Source organism: Crotalus tigris, unplaced genomic scaffold (assembly GCF_016545835.1).
Source record: "Crotalus tigris isolate CLP2741 ecotype Arizona unplaced genomic scaffold, ASM1654583v1 scf7180000019173.45859301935:6455823, whole genome shotgun sequence".
NCBI lineage: Eukaryota > Metazoa > Chordata > Lepidosauria > Squamata > Viperidae > Crotalus > Crotalus tigris.
The window spans coordinates 4,806,846-4,828,774 of NW_024097414.1; the positions used below are offsets into that span (position 1 = coordinate 4,806,846).

At 44.7% G+C, this 21,929-nt stretch overlaps 2 protein-coding genes across 2 annotated transcripts in view; both read right to left on the bottom strand.

Annotated features, from left to right (window-relative positions):
- Positions 1–596: 596 nt before the first annotated feature.
- Positions 597–10,417, bottom strand: AP5Z1 (adaptor related protein complex 5 subunit zeta 1). Its single transcript, XM_039360793.1, has 17 exons — positions 10,235–10,417; positions 9,220–9,357; positions 8,667–8,853; positions 8,003–8,147; positions 7,720–7,829; positions 7,099–7,267; positions 6,615–6,755; positions 5,776–5,813; positions 5,527–5,689; positions 5,102–5,280; positions 4,404–4,546; positions 3,672–3,818; positions 3,466–3,577; positions 2,309–2,406; positions 1,895–2,027; positions 1,274–1,488; positions 597–1,045 (listed from the first exon to the last, which is right to left on the bottom strand). The coding sequence occupies exons 1-17, from the start codon at positions 10,273–10,275 to the stop codon at positions 784–786; spliced, it is 2,421 nt and encodes an 806-aa protein (XP_039216727.1). The 5' UTR covers positions 10,276–10,417; the 3' UTR covers positions 597–783.
- Positions 10,418–17,104: 6,687 nt separating this feature from the next.
- The window catches only part of FOXK1 (forkhead box K1), a 38,381-nt gene continuing 33,556 nt past the window's right edge, over positions 17,105–21,929 (bottom strand). The window contains exons 5-9 of the mRNA XM_039360552.1: positions 21,361–21,554; positions 20,473–20,639; positions 19,857–20,126; positions 19,414–19,638; positions 17,105–18,842 (exon numbers count right to left, since the gene is read on the bottom strand). Of these exons, the coding sequence (XP_039216486.1) occupies positions 18,631–18,842; positions 19,414–19,638; positions 19,857–20,126; positions 20,473–20,639; positions 21,361–21,554 (1,068 nt within the window). The 3' untranslated portion in view covers positions 17,105–18,630. The remainder of the gene's footprint in view (positions 18,843–19,413; positions 19,639–19,856; positions 20,127–20,472; positions 20,640–21,360; positions 21,555–21,929) is intronic.

Here is a 21,929-nt window from a genome sequence, read left to right on the forward strand (position 1 = left end):
GGGGGAGGGGGGGAGGAGACGAGGAATAACCACCTGGGATGTGAGACAGTCCTTGATTTACGGCCACAGTTGAGCCCAAAATTTCTGATGCTAAGCAAGACAGGTTAAGTGAATTTTGCTCCATTTTACGACCTTTCTTGCCGCTTTTAAGCGAAACACTGCCGTTGTTACATTAGTAACACGGTTGTTAAGTGAATCTGGCTTCCCCAATGGATTTTGCTTCTCAGAAGATCACAAAAGAGGATCACATGACCCCAGGGGGACACTGCGACCGTCGTAAGTACGAGTCAGTTGCAGAGCATCTGAATTTTGATCATGTGATGCTGCAACAGTCATAAGTGTGAAAAAAGGTCATAAGTCCCTTCTGGGGCCGTTGTTAACTTTGAACATTCACTAAATCAGGGGTAGACAACCTCGGCTCTTTTATGACTTGTGGACTTCAACTACCAGAGGTTGCTCCAACACAAAACCTTTTTAAGAAGAGACTGGACAGCCATTTGTGTGAAATGGTATAGGGTTTCCTGCCTGAGCAGAGGGTTGGACTAGATGACCTCCAAAGTCCCTTCCAACTTTATTACTATTATTATTATTAAACGTATACCATAAAGTCTTTTAATATGTGAGAGGTGCTGATGGAGTGAACATTTGCCATCAATGGTAAAGACACCAAGGTGTGCTAGGAGATGGGGAAGTAGGACCTGAAGAGTCCTCAGAAACGGAGAAGGCACCAACAAGATCTACCTGTCACCAGGAAGCAACCTTATGTTGGTCCTAAGAGCTTCCTCAGTCAGGAACACACCCGGTTCCGCCTTCCAAAAGCTGGCTGGTCATCTTCATGGCAAGCAACAAAGGGATGTGGGTCTCCTGCTGGCTTATGTCCCCGGAGGATGGTCTGAGCACGAATTGAGCCACGCTGGGCATTTTCAGTAAATTCATCAGCTCTGTCGCCCGGGTTAGAATGGCCTCGGCTTCTTCGGCGCAGTAGACGGAGGACACGGCCGTGCTCTGGATGAATATCTTCATCTTAGACAGAAACAGGCAAACTCTGCAGAGAGGACCAGATAAGTTATACAGAAAGTCACTCGGAAGCAGCAACAATTGGTTTATAAAGAACCAAGTTCAGAGAGAAGCAACTGCTCCACAGATCCAGAGAGGGAGGGAGGCAGAGGGAGAGGAAGGAAGGAAGGGAGGAGAGAGAGAGAGAGAGAGAGAGAGAGAGAGAGAGAGAGAGAGAGAGAGAGAGAGAGACTGACTCATCGGGGACCATTCAAACCTGGGGATCAGGTCCTGGCTGCGAGAAGCTAGCTTGGTCAATGCGGTCATGAGGACAGCTATCACACGAGGGGACGACCTGGGGATGTTAGCTGAAGGGCGCAGCTGGGTGATCTCGAAAAGCATGGCTTCCAGAACGTCAAAGAAGGTGTTGATCTGCTCCACCGTGCAACGCTTATCGTGGGTCACCGATGCATATTCCCCAATTGCCCAGACCTAGAAGAGAATAGAAGAATGGAATGGAATGGAAGACCCTTGCCATAAAATGAGCTTAACAACTGTCAAAACAGTTGCCAAATTCACCTATCAACTGTGTTGCTTGGCCACGGAAAGTCTGGGCTCTGTTGCAGTCGTAAATGGAGGACTACCTGTAAACTCATTGGGTTGACTTGCTGTGGTGACCTGCCACTGTTCCACGGAGCAGCTTGGTAGGATATCAAAGGAACATAATCGTTAGCACCACCTCTCTTAGTGGCACAGCAGCAGAGAGGAACATGTAGTCTAGCCAGCTCAGAAAGATCAACGAATTCAAGAATGAATTTAGGTTCCCTGATGGAAAAAGGACTAGGGGACAATTTGGGGAGGGGGGGGAAGTCTCTGGGACATGCAGGTATCTCCTTACCACGTGAATGAAGAGGTCCTCCTTAGTCTGAATGTTGGACACCGTTCCCGAAAACTCCAGAAGTGGCTTGGACAGCTCCACCACCAAGGAGGGGTGTTGCTTGCATAAGACTCGTAGCTGGGAACCCATCACTCTACGGGGCAAAGGAAGAGTCTGAGAAAGTGAGGACGCTCTCCAAAGAGGAAGGGAGTTCCTGGCACATCCCCAAACCAAGATTCAAGCAGAGGACCAGAATTAACTCCAGTTTCTGAAGATGTTTGCAGTAGAAGCCGGTCTGAGCTGATCCCTCTAAAGCAGGGGTTCTCAACCTTGGCAACTGTCAAAACAGTTGAAGTCCACAAGTCTTAAAGTTGGCAAGGTTGAGAAGCAAGTCTAAAGCTCCTGTCTCTTGATTTAGAAAGTTCTGCCCCTCACCTGAACACCTCGGCCTTGAACCCAGGGATCTCGTAAAGCTGATCACTCCTCTCCAGGGCTGCCAAGGTCAGCTTCTTGGCAAGAGCTTCATCTGCAAACTGGGGAAGAAGCTCAGAAGAATCAGCCAGTTCATTCTTTGCCTTGCAGGATGATTGCAATACACTTCAGCAAACGTCTTTACCCTTGTCTTTTTTTGAGCTTGTAAAATAAAAAGGGCTAGAAAGGAAAGTTTGGGAGGGGGTCAATTCTCCTGCCTTTTGGCCTTCCTGCAGCCTTCACCCTTGTCCTTCATCAGAATAGACCCAGGATCATTGCAGCAAACCTGATGGGAAGGTTTTTCAGTGCATCTGAATATAATTTGTGGTCTTCAATGCAGCAGCCATTTAAAAAAAAATTAGCTCTTTTAGCAAAGACAGTGAGTTTTGCAAAGCCACACACTGGTACGCATGAAGCATTCCTTCCCTATTATTTACATCATGGTTAAGTATTATCACTCTCTAAGGCTGGTGCTTAATGCTGCAGATGTTGTCCAAGTAAACAAACCATGAATGTTGATTCTTGATGTATTTCAAGGGAAGAAATCCTGGATTAAGACCAAGAAAATCTGGGTTCAAATCAGGCTTGTTTTTATTTGATGTGGCCAGCAATGATCCAACTGGAATGAACAGTTGCTGGAATTGGGCATGTCTAGTTTAATGAAGAGAAGGACGAGGGGTGACAGGATAGCAGCGTTCCAGTATCTCAGGGGCTGCCCCAAAGAAGAGGGAGTCAAGCTATTCTCCAAAGCCCCTGAAGGCAGGACAAGAAGCAACCGATGGAAACTGATCAAGGAGAGAAGCAACCTGGAACTAAGGAGAAACTTCCTGACAGTGAGAACAATTAACCAGTGGAACAACCTGCCTCCAGAAGCTGTGAATGCTCCAACACTGGAAGTTTTTGAGAAGAGACTGGACAACCATTTGTCTGAAATGGGATAGGCTTTCCTGCCTGAACAGGGAGTTGGACTAGATGACCTCCAAGGTCCCTTCCAACTCGGTTATTCTGTATTTTTTAATTGGGAATGCTACAGCCTTGGCTGTTGAGCTGCCCTCAACACATCCCAGCAATAACCTTTTTTGGACCATGTGGCAAGGGGCGTCCTGCAGGTGGGATCTTACCTTGGACACCAACCTGAAGAAGAGCTGTAATAAGGGTGGGACGCTCCTGGCACATTGCCCAACACGAGGGTGGCTGGCCAGAGACCCCAAAAGCTGCCGGAGAGGAGTCAGCCTGCGGACAATCAAACAACTCACAATGCACACCACACAAGGCTGTGTAAATTAGTCACATCATTTTTTTTAAAAAGGCTTAATCTTGACGATACCTGCCAGGGTCACTGGGAGTGGTCTCAACCCGCAGGAGATAATGGAAGAGGCCCCTATATTGGGGGTGGCGGAAGGCTTCCAGGAAAGTGACAGGCTTTGTAGTTGGATCTATGGTGGCCCTCTCAGACAGGGGGGTCAGGACAGACCTAGTGAGAGATTTAAGAGACTGGAACCAGATGTAACAGTGGAACAACTTTGCCTTCAGAAATCATGGGCGCTCCATCAATGGAGATTTTTAAGAGGAGACTGGGCATTCACCTGTCTGAGACGGTGTAGGTTCTCCTGATTGAGCAGGGGGCTGGACTAGAAGACCTCCAAGGTCCCTTCCAGCTCTATTCCATTCCATTCTATTCCATTATTCTATTCTATTCTATTCTATTCTATTCTATTCTATTCTATTCTATTCTATTCTATTCTATTCTATTCTATTCTATTCTATTCTATTCTATCCTATTCTATTCTTATTCTATTCTATTCTAATTATTCCTATCCTATCCTATCTACCCTATTCAATTCACAACGTCTGGAGGACCCTCACAAGGATCAGCCCCTTCATTCATCCTTTGAAGCCTGTCTGGGCATTGTGATTTGCCCCTTCTCATAAAAAGCTTTCCCTCATCCAGTCCACCGGGGCCTAGACCTAAATTATGAGAAACCTCTTTGGATATTTCCACCACAACAACCAGAACAGAAATAGGCTTTTACAAGTGGATTAACAACCTTCCAGGTACCTGAGTTGGGTGTCCAGTGCAGCCGTTAAACACGGAAGGTCAAGCAACAAGTGGAAGATTTCCAAGGCGTTATCCGGACCGAGCAGGGCTGGTAAAAGATCTGTGTAATCAACAATCAGAGCCGGGCTATTCCAGGCCAAGAACTGCAAAGGGAAGCAAATGAGCGTCCATGCATGGGATCCATTTCTTGGGAAAATCTCAAGAGATCTAGGTTCTAAGAAGAAAGTAGAGCGGATCCAGAGAAACAGAAGCAGAAAAACAGAGAAAGAAATTCCCAAAAGGGAATTCTCTGTTCCCCGCTCGATGTTTATAGCGTCTGCTTCTCCTTGAGTTTTCAAAAAGCTCAGTTAAGACTCTTAAAAGCCCTGCTAATGTTTGAGTGGGTTTCCCAGGCCAAAATCACTGCCAGGCTTTTCCCTTTTAGCAACTTTTCTGGGGCTCTTGCCGGAATGTGGAAATTAGGTGACCTTAGATCAGTGTTTCTCAACCTTGACAATTTTAAGGCATGTGGAATTCTGGGAGTTGAAGTCCACATGCCTTAAAATTGTCAAGGTTGAGAAACACTGCCTTAGATGGTGGCACAGGCACCCATGGGACCTGTGGAGGTGTGGGTCAAAACTGACAAAATGCCTCTTCCAAAATGCCTCCTGCGTGGAGGTCAAAAGTTCGGAAGGATGAAAGAGTCCGGAGTCTGATACCTTGAATAGATTTGGGGCGCTTTGTCGGAAGATGCTGAGATTCCCAGGGAAGACTCCGACGTTCTGCCGGCAGAACTGGAGAAACTCATACGCCAGCATGAGGTTGTGGAAAAGCTGAGCGGGAACTTTGGCGAAGAGATGCCGATAAATGGCTTCGGAGTCCACCGCTGCCGTCTCGCCTGGTTGACGAAGGAAGATTTTAAATTGCAGGTCCAGATGGGGCTGAAGTGACCCACAAGCACCCGCCAGGGCGGATGCCGGGTGTGGACGATCTGAAAGTCACCCCTCCTTCTTTCCTCCCACCTAGCAAAGCACTGAAATGTTTGTGGAGTTTGAAACCCCACTCCAAGAAGCTAAAAAAAGGGGTCTTTCATTTGTTTTAAAGCGAGGCCCCTTCACCGCAATATCCAAGCTTCCTGACTCACTGTGGTTCAGAAAAAACTGGGCGATGGGAATCAGCACGCGGGCGGAAGAAGGATCCCCGCTGATCCGTCCTTGGAGGTTTTTCAAGCAGGAGAGGGAGCGGTAAACGTAAGAAGAGTCGTGTCGGCAGATGATGTCCATAATGGTGACTGCTTCGATGAGACACTGGAAGGGAAAAGAGAACCAAAATTCCCTGTCTTGTCAACTTCTGGGTTCCTGCTAAACCAGCCCCATCCGTCGGCGATACTTACGGCTTTCTGCAGCTCCCCATCGGCTTTCTTCAGAGCCCCTGAGGGACAAAAATGAACGGAGCTCAGACTCCTGGCCACTAGAAGGGAGAACCTTTGACTGCACGGCTATTTTCGTGCAGTGAGGCGTAAACAAGCTCAGTGGGTGAGCTTATGAGGCGGCAAACTCTACGCCAGTGGTTCTCAACCTGTGGGTCAGGACCCCATTTGGGGTCAAACGACCATTTCACGGGGGTCGCCAAACAACGCAGTCCACCATTTTTCTTCTTCTTTTCCTTAGCTGTGCTACTCCCTTTTATTCTATTGGCTTTTGAAAGCCAATAGAATAGATTCTCTTGAATAGAGTCTAATTCTATTGGCTTTCAAAAGCCAATAGGAATTGTCCAGGCTGCCTCTCCCCTGCTGAGCCCGCCAAAAGTCCTATTCTGCAAACGGTGCTGCACCAGTTGAGTAGTCCTCGACTTACGACTGGTTGAGTAGTCCTCGACTTACGACCGGTTGGGGGGGGTCGCGGCATTAAAAAGGTTGAGAACCACTGCTCTATGCACTTTGATCCTAAACCCTGTTCAATGGCAGGAAGAGAGTGCTATAGTCCTTGGCTTATGACAACCGGGACTGGGAAATTCATCCTTACGCAGGGCAGTTGCTAAGCAAGGCATTATATGACTGCCCTCGGTTTCCCCCCAATATCTGCCTCCTACTGCCTAGGCCAGGGCTCCTCAGACATGGCCACTTTAAGACTTGTGGACTTCAACTCCCAGAATTCCCCAGCCAGTGAGGTCCACAAGTCTTAAAGTGGCCATGTCTGAGGAGCCTGGCCTAGGACCAGGGCTGCCACTCACTGCGATTGCTCTGCTCCAGAAGCCGCTGGCAGTACTCAAAGGCCTTTTCTCTCAAGCGTTCTCTTGGGGACAGGAGGCGGCTTGAGGTGGATGTGACGGAGACCATTGACACGAGGGAGCCATCCACCTCTGACTTGTCATCTGTAAGGGAAGGGACAAGGTGGGTAGCTTGGGGCTGGATTAGCAAGACGAGATAACAGAATAATAAAGTTGGAAGGGACCTTGGAGGTCTTCTAGTCCAACCCCCTGCTCAGGCAGGAAAGCCTGTATCATTTCACACAAATGGCTGTCCGGTCTCTTCTTAAAAACTTCCAGGATGGAGCACCCACAACTTCTGGAGGCAAGTCGTTCCACTGGTTAATTGTTCTAACTGTCAGGAAATTTCTCCTTAGTTCTAGGTTCTGGAACCCAGAGCCCAAAGGCTTCCACAGGTTTGGAACTGTCCCATTTCTCTTCCACACAGGGCCCCAAGAAAAACCCTCACCAGAATTTGGATTGCTTGTTGCGTCACTCCTGTAACACAAGAGCCACTTCCTCAGCATGGAAAAAGCCTGCATGTTGAGCCACTGGTCCTCTGTGTAATTCTGGCCCACGGAGAGCACGGTGAAGAAGTCAGTGGCCACTGTGCCGTCCACCTCGGTGATGGGGCCAGGCTGGGAGAAAGGCAAAAGGCAGGTTAAGTTGTAGGATTCTGGGGACGAGAAAAGGGGCAGGGCAAGTAACTCCAGGTTTAAATGTGAGGATTCCCAAGGGTTTGTCAAGGGGGTTACCCAACTCCAGCCAGGCAAAGCCATCGAGGGGTGAGCCCCTAAAACAAGGGTGCTCATGCTGGCTCAGGAATTCTGGGAGTTGAAACCTACAGGTTTTAAACTTGCCATAGTTGCCAACCCCTGCTCTAAGTCATGGGAAAAGGGCTGTTCAAGCCATTTTATAGCAGGGCTCTCCTAACTTGGATGATGACAAAGGCACCCACCCAGCCTCCAATTTGGCAACATTAAGTCTTATGGACCCCAGCTCCCAGAATTCCTAAGCTCAGGATTCTGGAAGTTGAAGGCCACAGGTCACAAAGGGAACATCGTTGCCCACCTCTGCCTGGGCTGAATACCTGTTTTCCTCTTGGATTGAAAAAGCCACTTGTCGCTTGAGTCACTCCTTGCTGAAGACTGGCATACCTCAGCCAGTCCACCATCCTTTTGCTGATCAGGTTGATCTGATCTAGGAACCCAAAATAAAGATGCCACTAAAGAGACTGCAGGTGATATTTGCAACTCTAATTATTAGGTTTTTTTTTTTAATCAGACAACTCTTTAGTCCAAGCGTCCCAGCCACTCAGTCTGATTGACAACGGTTGAGAAGTTGCGTAAAAATTTTAGAATTCAAATATTCACCTTCGTTCAGGCTCAGTGGTGCAGAACTGATGACATTGGACAGAATGGGGAGAAGAGGACGTGCGCTCTGATCTTCAGGCAGTCTGCCTTCCAGAATTTTCACCACGTGCTGCCCCACTTCTTCAACGGTTGTCTTTTTATTGCACTTTGGATAAAGCAATGATTCAATATCCAACAGCAGAATTGAATCAAGTTAACCAGAAAGTCATCGGAATTCTGGAGAGGTATTTTAGAGGTTGCACACCAATTAAGAACCCCAAAGCAACTAGAGGGTCTTTGGTATTTTTGTGGATTTCCAGAATTTGAAAAATATCCATTTTCCACCACACGGGGGAGCTTAAAGAAAGTGTTTAAAAAATCCTTCTGCATGTGTTTATCATGTCCAACATGGAAGGGGGTGTGTGTGATGGACCAAATGGAAAACAATTGCAAAACAATTTTTTTTTAAAAAAAAGGAAACAGCAATATTTTACTATGCAATATTATTATTTGGCTTTTTTTTTTGCTATTGTTTGATTACATATGATAGGGCTGAAAGCTATTAAGAGTTAGTGGACAACTGGAACACACTTGATTATGTACCATCGTTGTTTTTGATTCCTAGCAACCAGATAGAATAAATTGAAAAAAAAAAAAATTAGAAATAATAAAATGCCTTGCTTACTTGGGATTGCACGATGGAGAAAGCTAAACTCAACAGCCTGGTGTCCCGGAACTTATCCCAAGGCAGAGATAAATCATCGCAAAATGATACCTCTCTTAATATGGCACTACAAAGTATCTGGATTTGCTTAGGAGACTTTGGTAGATATAGGGTTGTTTGCAGAAGGCGAACAAGTTTGTCCTCCAATCTGCAAGAAAAGTCATCCAAAGGAACAAAAACAGGAAGTTTAAAGTAAGAGAAATGCCTAAACAATGTACTATCCACGCGATGTTTTCCCATAAAAAAATCTTCCAGAATAAAAAAGACAACTGAATGAAACTACGATGGCAGTCCTTTCATCGTATTTTCTAGATTTTTACCCCATTGTTGTCAACCACAAATTTCTGATTTCAGGTGCCTCTTAATTCATTTCATCTTTTTAAAAAGAATGTTGGATAGATATTGAAAAAGTCCATTTTCTTACCTTCCCCACCCAAACCAAAAATAATCTGATTAGGAAAATAAATTCCACAAAGTACAGTATATGTTATATGCAGGGCTGATTCTCACTCACATCCGACTACATTTGCTGGCTGAGACAATAAGAAATAGTCTTCGCAAGGAATCAACTGTTTCATTTCCAAAGTCTTGATTTTGAAGGAAGCCTGAGACCCGAGAACTGAATTTTTTAAGTTCACCATCCTGGATCTCTCTATCAGGAAAGAGGAATTGACAAGTTAAGAAGTGCCATTTTTGATACAATTCAAAGTCAATTTTGGTCAAACACCCCACTACAGATAGTCGTCAACTTAGGATTTTGGTAGGAAGGAAAAAAGCCTAATTATTTCTGAAAATCTTGCCAAGAAAACTGTGGGAACTTGTCCAGGCAGTTGTACGCAATCAATGGTGACTCAAAAGTATGCGTGCGCACACATGCACACCTTCCCCTAGCACAAATACTATTACTATACAAACCAGGAAGTGGTCCCAGTGACCAGGCACCACCACAATGGGGGACAAACGTTATAATGGGAATTATTTTAAAATGGCTGTTCGCTCCTATTCCCTTCTAGCACTGATGAAATTATTCAGTTGGGTCCTGAAACATCTGCAAGAAAACCATCAATCTCAGAGAGCACCAAGGACCCCACAGTCCTCCTCTTTCTCCTCTCTGCAAACCCCTCTTGTTCCTAGCACTGATTATGTTATCTAGTTGGGTCATGAAATGCCTGCAAGAAAACAGCCACGCTCAGAGAGCACCAAGGACCCCACAGTCCTCCTCCTTTCCTTCACCTTCTTTCTCCTCCTCCTCCTTGCAAACCCACTCCTTTCTACCACTGATGATGTTACCTAGCTGGGTCATGAAACGCCTGCAAAGAAAGCCACCCAACCCAGAGAGCACCATGGATCCCTCTTGAGCAATGAGGGTGAGCCTCTTGTGAATAGGCAGACAGGCATGAGGACCCCTGTGCCCCAAGAAGGCGGCCTAACAAAGCTCAGCCAGCCAGGGAGGTTTGCACAAACCAGGTGCCAGCCAGCAGATGGGAAGCTGGCTTATGCAAATCTTCCCCCCCTCCTCTCTTTCCTACCTGGCCTGCCGCAGCAAACTTTCCGTCCCTGCCGAGTACATCCCGCCCTCCTCTCCCGCCCCAGAGCCGGGGTTACTCGGGAGGACGAAGACAGACCAGCCCAAACCCCAAAACCAAGTTAGTTTTCAAGCCCAGTCGAAGACGACTCTGCGCATGCGCGCAGGTCCTGCCCTAAAATCCGCCCGGGCTGAGCGCGAAGCTCCTGCTCGCAACGTTCCGGGTGACGTTTTGGCCACGGTTTTGCCAAGAAATAGGGAGAACTAAATGGAAGAGGAGAAAGAGGGGAGGGAGAAACGGCGGGGAGGAGGTGGAGGGGGGGGGCTTTTCAGTCCTGGCATCAGCTGATAAGATGCATAGGAAGAGGACAAAAGGGAGGGAGGGAAGTGGCTGGAGCAGACAAGGAACAAGATGTTGTTGCAATGCTTCCCAGTCCGGCAGCTTGGAGAAGTGGACCATCTTGCTGGGTGTTTTGGGAATTATAGTCCTGATGCATTTAAGGGCTGCCAGATGGAAAGAGGCTGAGACAGCCTTTGTCTATGCCAGGCTTTCTCAACCTGAGCCATTTTAAGAAGGGTGGATTCAACTCAATCAATGTCATACAGTCAGACCCGCAGAAGGGTGGGTACAGCTAATTAAAAACCGTAGAAATGCAAATAGAAACACCTTAACGGTTATAAACACCATTGTGGTTTCACTTAAGTGACAGTTTCACTTAAAAGACCAATTTGTCTGTCTCAATTTTTGTTGCTAAATGAGGACGATCAAATTGAAAGGAACAAAGCTTTCCCCTACTGAATGGGTAAATAGCACCTTGCAGCCTCCAGGTAAAAATTGATCACTGTATGAAGGAGGAGAACAGCCTGCATTTACAGGATTCACTTGCCACAAGATGACTAGCTATTATTTTATCCCAGTGCATTGAATGAATCTAGCTAGCTACACGTTTGAAACCTGAAATTTAACAATAATGTGCAATAATGAAATGCTATAGGGTTTCCTGCCCAAGCAGAGGGTTGGACTAGAAGACCTCCAAGGTCCCTTCTAATTTTGTTATTCTGTTCTGCACCTAGCTAAAATAATGTTGGAGTTTAACTTCCAACCATTTTGCTTTCTGTGTAGAATAGATGCTCATTGCCTCTTCTGCAGGTGCTGCTTACAATAAATTGCTTTTTAAAAACTTGTCAATAGTTTTAGCCTAGCCCTAGTCAGCTAATGTGATTTTTCTTTCTCACCCAGTCAGTCGTTTTAATTAACCTTCTGAATGCAGCAACCTTCAAACACCAATGCTTCTTTTAAGATGATGCACGGTTCATTCAGCTGATGGGTTAGCTGGTAATCCAAATGATATCCCAGCTCAAAAGATTTTATCGCATCTCTACACTACATTTAAAATTATAACCTGCGGTCCTGAAAACAATAGAAGAGTTCACAGCTTTTGGACACGAATTGACTCTTTAATTTTCTATTGATTAGGTTTTAATCTTTTGTATTCTTTTTCCTGTTTTTAAAACAAATGTGTTCTCAATTTGAACATCAAGTAGAAAAGTCAATCAAGACACAACCTTAGTTCCTGACGTATCTTGGGTTGGGATTAATGTTCTGTAGTCATATTACATCTAACATTAGATATAAATAATGCTGTACTAAATATAATATTCAGAAAAACATACTCAGCAGGGTTATTCCCTAGTAAAAGTGTGCCCAGGAGAGCAGCCTAAAAAAATGTATTTGCCCATTTGTTCTATTTCCTCTCTGGCATCTCACAGCTGAAATTCAGATTGATGTCCACAGATTTATTATTTTTGCCAGACAGGTAACCTAGAGCTGTTTTAGAAACTCCCATCACAGCATCTGTCACAACTGGCCATGCTTATATACTCCAGCAAATCTGGATTTGTATAGCTGTGCTACCCAACCCCATGCAATGACAGGAACTCTGTAATAACAGGCAAGCTTAAAGTATAAACTTACCAATAAGCACAAAGCTTCTCACATAATGGAAAGGAAGTCACTAGTTGAAGATCTCACAAGAAGATCAAGTATGAAAATTCACTAGGCTGCTATTAAACCTCCTGTCCTTCACTTTCACCATTCTCATTTCCTTTAGCAGTTTTCTCAGACTTGGGAATTTTAAGATGGGTGGACTTCAACTCCCAAAATTCTTGGTTGGGGAACTCTGAGAGTTGACATCCACACATCTTAAAAGTTCCCAAATTTGAGAAACACTCATTCTAGGGTTTCTTGCCTGAGCAGGGGGATGGACTAGAAGACCTCCAAGGTCCCTTCCAACTGTTGTTGTTATTATTATCATCTCTCCAAGCCAGATGGATTGAATCACCTCAGCTCTACCTTCTCTTCCTGGATGTTGACATGATGGGAGACTGAACACCCATTCAACTTTTGTGAACGCTCACCAAGGACGGAGAGAAAACTCACTAGAAGTATTTTTGCATTATACACCTGGAATTTAAAAAAAAAATACTGGGAAAATTGATCTTTTTTTAAAAATAAAAATAAAAATGCTAATACTTCCTACCAAGAGATATATTGGGCTATTTTTTTTCATGAATATTTTGGTCATGTCTCTAACCAACCCTTCTTTCAGGAATTTATACGGCAGTATAAATGCAAAGCATGCTTTCTGGAGATGGGACTCTTTTGGAAGTGACTTGACAACTGCGTACAATTTACTACTGGGTTTTTCTCCCCAACAAGAAGAAATTCCTCCCAGATTGCCACAGTATACTAAGAGCCTAGGAAGATGGTTATCTAAAGATCTGGTCTGCTTTTTTCTTTTTTTTAAAAAAAAATATTTCAAAATGATTTGAGACCTTATTTATTCAAAAGAATATTGTTCTGACAACACAGTAAAGGGGATTGTATAAATTTTGTCTCGTGGCTAAGTCAGGTGGCATATAAATTATTATTCACCAATTTTGCTGAAAATGGGAGGGTTGAAGGACCTGATCACTCTAAAGAGCTCTCCTCTCTACTAACTGCATCCACCTTTAGATAATTATTTTTTATTCTCTTCCCAAGTTGCCAATTCTGTTCTTATTATGCTTTTAAACTGCCTTTTCTCTATCAATAGCCATGGCTCTCTTGCTTGAATTTTATTACAACTGCCCTGTGATAAAGAGATCAGGATCTCTTTTATACATCACCCTGTAATTCGTTTTAACCATGGCGTTAGTTGAACAAATGGCGATGTATGAGATTCCCATAATTTACTTAGCACAAACCAGGCACGCAGAATCCAGCATCTTAAAACTATCTCTGCCCCTCCCACCCACCCCCCACAAGGCTTGGGGACACCACTGCTTACTCCCAGTTTATCCTTTTTAACATGAAAGGAAATTGTTAAGGCTATGAACAGCAATTACATTAACTGTATTCAATTAAAATTAATTTTAGTTACATTTCAAGGTCAATTCAATCAAATTTGGCTTTTGTCTGGATCCCTATCTATGTCTTGGGATTCAGCTTCTCCAGCACAGCGTTAAAAAAAGGACAAATATGATGTGTCATACAAAAATAAGAGCACACTGTTTTTGTAAAGTGTGACGACATTCACATGCTCGGTTAAAGTCAAGCCAATTAACCGAACATTTTCTGCAATGTCCCAATTCGGTCAGTAATTTAACTACCCAGACAGTGGAACAATTGATTAAAAAAAAAAAAAGATAATGAAACTAGCTACAATCCATTAATCACCCCGTTGCTTCATTGCACATAAATCTTTTGTATTGATACAGGTGGTCCTAAACTTACAACAGTTCATTTAGGGACTGTTCCAAGTTACAACGGCACTGAAAACAGTGACTTATGACCATTTTTCATACTTACGACTGTTGCAGCCTCCCCGGGGTCAGGTGATCAAAATTCAGATGCTTGGAAACTGGCACGTACTTATGACAGTTGCAGTATCCCAGGGTCATGCGATTCCCTTTTGCGACCTTCTGACAAGCAAAGTCAATTTGGGAAGCCAGATTCACTTAACAACTGTGTCACTAACTTAACAACTGCAGGGCTTCACTTAACAACCGTGGGCAGGGAAGGTCATATAATGGGGCAAAGTTCATTTAAGAAGAGAAATTTGGGGCTCCATTGTGGCCGTTGAGGACTATCTGCACTTTGCAACAATTTCTACCACAGATGGCAATGTCTAGCTTTCAGCTCAGAAGCTAGCCGGGCAAATTAAATCCAACACAACTTGGCTGTCACTTGCGATAAGCTCAACTTTGTTTCAACAACTTGATGCAAATTCAGGTCAGCAAGTCAACTCAGGTCTGTTTTCTGCCCTGATGTTATTAAAATGTTGTGTTTTTGATATGGAAATCAAGAGGGGGGGGGGAAATGCTGGTACAAGTAAGTTGCAAACCGCAGCTTGGTTTCTGGGTCAGTCCTTTTCCTATACTTAAGGTGATAGAAATTCAGCCTGGGTAAATGCTCCATTACACAAACACATTAGTCTTTCAGCACCAGAGCAGAGACATTTACATTTTGGTTGAAGCTGACTGTGTCATTAATTCAGGAACTCCGACCCAGGGCGTTTGGCAATTAAAAATGAAAACTGGGTTATCACCTGCACGGCAGGAGTCTGCAAACATAATAAGCAGTGATAAACAATCTGTAAATTAAAATGTTAAAATGCAAGTGTGAAAAGGCCAGAAAGTTACCCTTTCTTTGATTTATGGATATCTGGAACAATGAACAAAATATACCAAGATACAAAGAATGTGGCTGTCGACATTTTGAGAAAAATATTTACTCTCAGGAAACAGCGCGCTTATATGCAGAGATTCATTCCTAAATAATCTGCTTTTCAATGGTTTCCAAAGGTTGTTAGATCTGGAGTTGATCCTAAAGATTCAACTGTTCAAAGAAAACAAAACTGGCATCAACACACACACACACACACACACACACACACACACACACACACACACACACACGCCTCTTGCTCGGCTTCAAACACCCAAGCAAGAAAACAAATATTACCACAATAAGATCTTGTAGTGACACAAAACAGCCAATCAATTCACAAGTGCTTTTGAAAACAAAAGAACCAGCTCAACTTCAGCTCTGCAGAAGCTTCTCCAACCCAGTTGCATCAGTTACTCAACCAACCCTGGTTAAAGGAAACTAGGGTTTACTCAAAAGTGTGTGTACTCAGCAACTAATTTACATGGGATCTCACAAGATCAGGGAAGAAAGTAAACACGATCCTGAGCACAAAAATCTCCAGTGCAAAACATCTCTCTAGACTTATCAATCATTGGTGTTAAGAAGAAACACCAGTCTGCTCAACTTTACGACAGCCGGCATCTGTCCTTAGTACTTTCTGGGTGACCAACTTCATAGTATGTGCAGAGACATAGGTTTTTGGGGGTGGCGTGGAGGTTGGATTTGGGTTTTTTCGACAGCCAGCTAGCTAACTTTTACACTTGATGGAACCATTACTTATCTCCCATCTCCATGTATCAAGGAACTGTGTCCCCAGTTTGTGGGAACTTCAGTCAGAGATGGAGCTTTGAGGGCATGGATGGACTCAGGCCCTCTCTCCCCACCTTATGGCTTGTCCTATAGCAGTTAAATGTGGGGGCACCTCTGCTTTTTCTCACAGCTTCCTGTTCCAGCTGGACTCAATTCACTTGTTTTGGACTTCCCTTTCTCATCGTCTGTCCCAAAGGTGCTTTTTCCAAAAATCAAGTGGACTTTCTTATTTTCTTTGAGAACGTTTCGCTTCTCATCCAAGAAGCTTCTTCAGTTCTTCTTCCTTCTGGGTTGAAGAAGCTTCCTGGGTCAGAAGCGAAATGGGGAAAACCCATTTGGGACAACCATGAACCTGGAGGATTGAGAAACTCCATAGACATGTCTCATCATCTCTTCATCAGCTGGAAATAAATGTTTGCCGGAAGTAGGGTCATTGAGACCCGGGTCCCTTTTTATGTGCCTTTGGGCCTCTGCAAATTCCTGTGCCAGCTGCAGATGAACCCAAGGGTCAGATAAAAGGCTAATGGTCCACTTGTAAATTAAGACCATCACACTCTTTTCTTGTGACGTGACCTGTTCTTGCAACTTTGCTTGGCGTGACTTACAGCCTGAAATAGAAAAAAAAAAAAGTTGCTTGCTTGGAAGAGTTTCTGATTTACCAAATGTGAACCGGGGGTACGGTCCTCTGTGGCCTGACATGAACTTCCCACTTTTGAAAAAATCCCAGGACGCGCAGAAGCAGCCAAACTTCTGGAGAACTGAAGTTATTATAATACAGGGACTTTTTTTGGGGGGGGGCAAACAGCTTCCGGGCTATGATTATTTGCAAAGGGAAAACGTAAACCAACATATGGAGAGTTTAAGTGCTTAAAGAAACTGCAGAGAAGACATTCGGTTTAACCCACAGTAATTAAAACCTTTTTCCTGCTATTTCTTTTCTTCCATGATGTTCATCAGGGGTGCATTTTTTTTAAATATCAAAGGGCTGCTAAAGTCAGACGAAAGAGGGAAGCCTGCATTATTTAAATATTACTATCATTCCCATATTAGCACCGAAATAATGAATGTTATTAATAAATATTTAAATATTAACAACTCCTTGTGTTTCGATTTTGTCTTACTGGAGCTCTCATAACTTGGACTCCGTTTCACCTGTGAAGTGGATCGTAAGGGGATTCCGTTCCATTTCACCTTCAATTTTGGGATTCGTCCTTATCGGGGACGGTCCCAAACCTGCCATTAAAGAAATTTCCGCTAGGGTTACCGGCTTGCAAAACTTACCAGAGGAAAACGGATCGAGATTCCTGTCTTGTTCATCACACACACAAAAAACTCCTACACTCCAAAGTGAGACAAGGGATTGTGTGACCTGAACGTGTTGATGGTTACTGATTTATTACGTTTTTTTTAATTCTGCCTTTCCTCCAAGCTCAAAGTGGCATACATAGCTCTCCTCCTCACCCCTCCCCTTTGTCCTCACAACATCCCTGTGAGGTAGGTTAGGCTGAAACAAACAATGGCTGGTCCAAGGTTTACCCAGGGAGTTTCATGTTTTTAAACCTGGTCTCTCCAGATGTTAAGTCCAACGCTCGAACCGTAACACAACAGAGAGCTCCGGGGAACTGTCCTTAAAGGTTATAAATGTTAAAAAATTCTATTCCTTCTCTCTCAAAATCAACAGGAATGAAATTAAGGAACCCACTTGGTTGTTTCACAAGCCTGCAGGTATGACAATTCTTAACAAGATCCACAAATTCCAGACCTTCTTATCACAATTGGTTGTTTTCATTGAACAGACAATATTTTCAAAGGATTGAAATAAACTTTTCTCTCTTTCTCCAAAAGGCACCTGTGGGGGCCAAGTGCTGTGTAGGTCAGCCATCCCAATGAGGTAGGCTGTGACTGCGATTCCCAGAATCCCCCCATCTGTCCAGTAGGCTAAGAATTCTGGGAAGTTTAGGCTTCGAATGCATTGGGAAGCCATCTAACTGGGATAAACTGATTTTTCTGTGCTCTGAGATCAAAACTTTGGACAGGGATGTGACTCCCCATTGTCAGAACATGAGTTGTACTGCATGTAGGCAACAAGAAGGAAATATAAAGTTTCTGCCATTTTAGGTGGCAGTTACCGAAGTGTGATATTGCTTTGCAAATAATTCTTTTTTTTTTGCAAATAATTTTCATAAATTGGAGTTCCGAGATACAAACCGGACGCGCTTGTCTTCCTTGGAGAGTGAAAAAAAGTAAAAAATAAACCTGTTTTTGAGGTCAGACGTTCCCACCTGAAGTTCGTGTCTCTGTCCGGCATTTTTAGTACGCTCACATATAAACTACCATGCTTAAAGGAAAACAAGGAAGGGATGAAATTAAGGAAGGCGAGGAGGGATAGAAAAATATCCCAAACAATCAAAACGGTCTGCGTTTCTTTTTTAAATCTAGAAAGAAAGAAAGAAGAAAGAAAAGAAAGAAAGAAAGAAGGAAGGAAGGAAGGAAGGAAGGAAGGAAGAAAGAAAGAAAGAAAGAAAGAAAGAAAGAAAGAAAGAAAGAAAGAAAGAAAGAAAGAAAGAAAGAAGGGGGCAGGAGGATGTCTCCAAAATAAAAAGCAGAAGAGGATTAATTCCATGGGTCCAGAACGATGGGAGATTTTGCCCAATTCATTTGGCACCTCGACAATCTTGACAAACGCTGGCTTGTCCTTCAAAATGTTCAAAAGGAGATTTTTTTTTTTAAAAAAGGAAAGCACAAAAAAAAAACCAAAAAAAAAAAAAAAAACCAACCCCACTGAAATGATCCAGGTGTTAACAGCTGCAAAAAGAAAAGATTTCTGCTAGGAAAGAAAAAAAAAAAAAAAAAAAGAGAGATTTTTCTCCCTCGGTGCCTTTCTTGATCTTTCTGCGGCCTCATTCTCCAGCGGATTGTCCGGAGGGGGCTGTGGATGTGATGACACCAGTTTGCAACGCCGCTCTGGGGTCTTCCATTCGAGGTCGTTTGACCTCAGGCTCTCTCAAAAGCTCTTCAGGATCTTTCAGCCCGGCTTCTCTCGTCTGGCTGATGACCACAGGGGTGGAGGAACTGGCTTGAGCCGCAAGCACCTGCAAGGGATTGGTGAGGGCTGGAGCCGGGGGGGGGGGGACAAGAGAGAAAGGACTTTAGAAAAGCTGACAGGGTCTATGTAGATGAAAGTTGTGTCCGACTCTGGGGGCAGTGCCCATCTCTATTTCTTGGCCGAGAGAGCCAGCACTGTCTGAAGACATTTATTTCATGTGGCCAGGATGAGTCTACGCCACACTGCTATTTTCTCATTGAGGTAGTACCTATTCATCTACTCGCATTTGCATGCTTTTCAACTGCTAGTGGGCAAGCGCCAGAATGGGACAACTTGCTGCATCCCACTCGCCACGGACAACTTGCCCTTGGGCAACACACTGTGGGAGGATTTAATAATTCAATGACTCAAAATAATTACACGCGGCCACTCGCGCTAACAGAGCTTCACGTGTGTGTGTGTGCACCCGGTTTCTGTGCAAGTGCAGCTTCCACGGCCCGGTTCTGAATGGGCCACGGTCTGGGAATGGGTCACAGTCCGGGGGTTGGGGTTTTGCAAAGTTGAGCAAGCTCATTTTGCAGAAAGATTCTAAAGGCAGCTCAACCCTGGGAGAATAAAGGAGAATTTGTATATATACCATAAGTCCCACTGCTTAGGCTGTTCGTGGGAATGGCATGCTTTCCGTTTTGGGTCACTGTGCGGACAGGTAACTGGTGCTGCCCAAGGGCCATGGAGGTGGCTGGCTGCAAGATGGTGACCGTCTGTCCAGGGACGCCCTGACCCATCTGGCTGGCCACTGTCTGGATGACCCGACTGGCAGTTGGTATGGCGGCAAATGCAATGGTGGGCTTCTCATCCAGCCCTGCAGTGAGAGAGAAATTTAGAAATTTATTTATTTAACAACCAAGAGTTTGGGCTCAATTGTGATTGTATTCTTAGTTTTCTTCTGATGTCCATACATTTATTTCTGAGTGTCCAATTAATTAAACAGCCTGAAAGAAAGCTGGAGAAATTTGCCTAGCCCTGAGTTAAGCGAGGATCTCTGCCATTCTGTGGACAAGCTACTACCCTGAAGCTCACCAGCTAAGTCCAGGACAGTCCCTGCCGCGTCATGGGTGCTGCCAGCTGGCCCCTGGTTGGTCAGGATGTATCCATTTGCTGAGCTTGCCGAAGTCGTCACAACTCGGACCATTGTAACAGTGGGGGCTTGCTGGACCACGTGGACTGCGTGGCCTGGAGGCTGCTGAGAGGTCACGATGGAGGCGGGCAGGTAGGCGAGTGGTTTAGCCATCAGCGCTGAAGGCCTGGGAGGAACAGCCATGATGACCGGCTGGGCACTTACGGGGGATCCTGAAAGAGGGACAGAGAGAGAGAGAAAAGGGAGGTAGGGGAAGAGAAGGAAAGAAGGGAGGGAGGGAGGGAAGAAGAAAAGACTCATCAATGGCTACAACAGGAGATTCAAATCCAAAATTCACAAATAAAGTTAAACAAATTTTGAGAACAACATTCCACTAAAAACCAAGAACCAGTTTCTCCAAACTTGACGATTCTCAACATGTGAAAAAACTGGGGCACTCTGTTGGGATGTTTTTTTGCAGGATATTCCTCTGCTGCCTTGCGCCTACTCCATCCAGGAGCCTATCAGGCCGGCAGAAACGCTGGTTAGAGCCCACCTCTCCACCTGAGGCATCCTTACCAGGAGCACTTTGTGAATACCGATACTCTGGGACAGAAGCTAGCTTGGCACCAAAGTCGTGGTCGTGAGGAATCGGGGAGCCTTCTCTCGACATGCACTCTGGAGTCTGTAGGCCACTCGTGTGGGGAGAAAGCAGACCGGGATGAGTAGGGGAGGCGGGGGCGCTCCTGGAAGAGAACGGAGAAGAGTGCAAATCAAAGCAAACATTCTTTGCAATGGCAGTGTGTGTCAGGACTGCCATCCTGCTACGCCATGCATTGCTTGCTCTCAGCCTGCCACTCAATGGGAGGGGGAGCTGCAGGGTGGGACAAGGAGGCGGTGGTTCCAAGGTCAAACTATGGATTGCAGAGCCATCCAGCCCACGAAAACAGGAACCCTTACCCAAACAAGTTGTTAGGGAGGAAAGTGGGAACAAGGAAAAAGTTATCTCTATGCTTTGGGCAGGAAAACTTCAGCTCCAGCTTTGCTTCTTCTGTAACCACTTGGCTTTAGTAAAGTGAACTTTCGTTAACAATGGATCTGAGGGTCTTTCTCTTCTAACTGACCAGGTTGGGAGGGTTGACAGAGAGCATTTTGTATTCATTCCTCTCTCTTTATTTTACTAAACTAGGTAGCTAGTCCATAGCATCTTACTGACCTCACTTTCTCTACTCAATTGAGCAAAACACAGCAAGCCCCTTTCCCTCCGATATCAGAGAGTTGTGCCCCAAATTTGGCTACAGGAAGAAAACTGGAAATAGTCATGGCTTCTATTGTTGGATCTAAGTTTCTGTTTTTTAATTTTTTTAACCTTTAAATTTTTGTTTGGATAAATCATCCTCTTGGCCAATTTTTTTTTATAATTAGGCAGTGGTAAGCGTGGGTTTCTGGCTGTTACAATGAACTTACCGGGAAGAGAGAGGTCCAAATGGGGTTCGGAAGCAGGACACCCCTCTTTGCCTCCGTTTTCGGAATGCCTGCTCCACTAGCTTGCCTTCAGAGGGAGGGTCTATCCGCCAAAAGGAGCCTTTTCCCGGCTCTTCTTGAGAACGGGGGACTTTAATAAAATATCGGTTCAAGGATAGGTTGTGCCGAATGGAATTCTGCAGGAGAAAAACGGGTTATCCAAGCTTTACGGTTAAAAACTGACAGGTCCAATTTAAGGTGTTGTTTGTCCCCTTGAAAGCCCTACATGGCGTGAGGTCAGGTTATTTGAAGGACCATCTTTTCCGAGTTGTGTCTGTGGTGATTCTCAGTCATCCAGGTCATGGTTGTCTCAAAACTGCTTTTTTCTTCTTCTTCCAAGTGGCAACTGGACTTTCTTTGTTTTTTCCCTGAAGACGTTTCTTCAAGGAAACGAGAAGCCAAATGTCTTCAAAGAAAAAACAAAGGAAGTCCAGTTGCCTGTTGAAAAAAAAAAAACCACAACAAAACCACCTTTGAGACATCTTTTCCTAGTCCTATTTACCCAACCCACC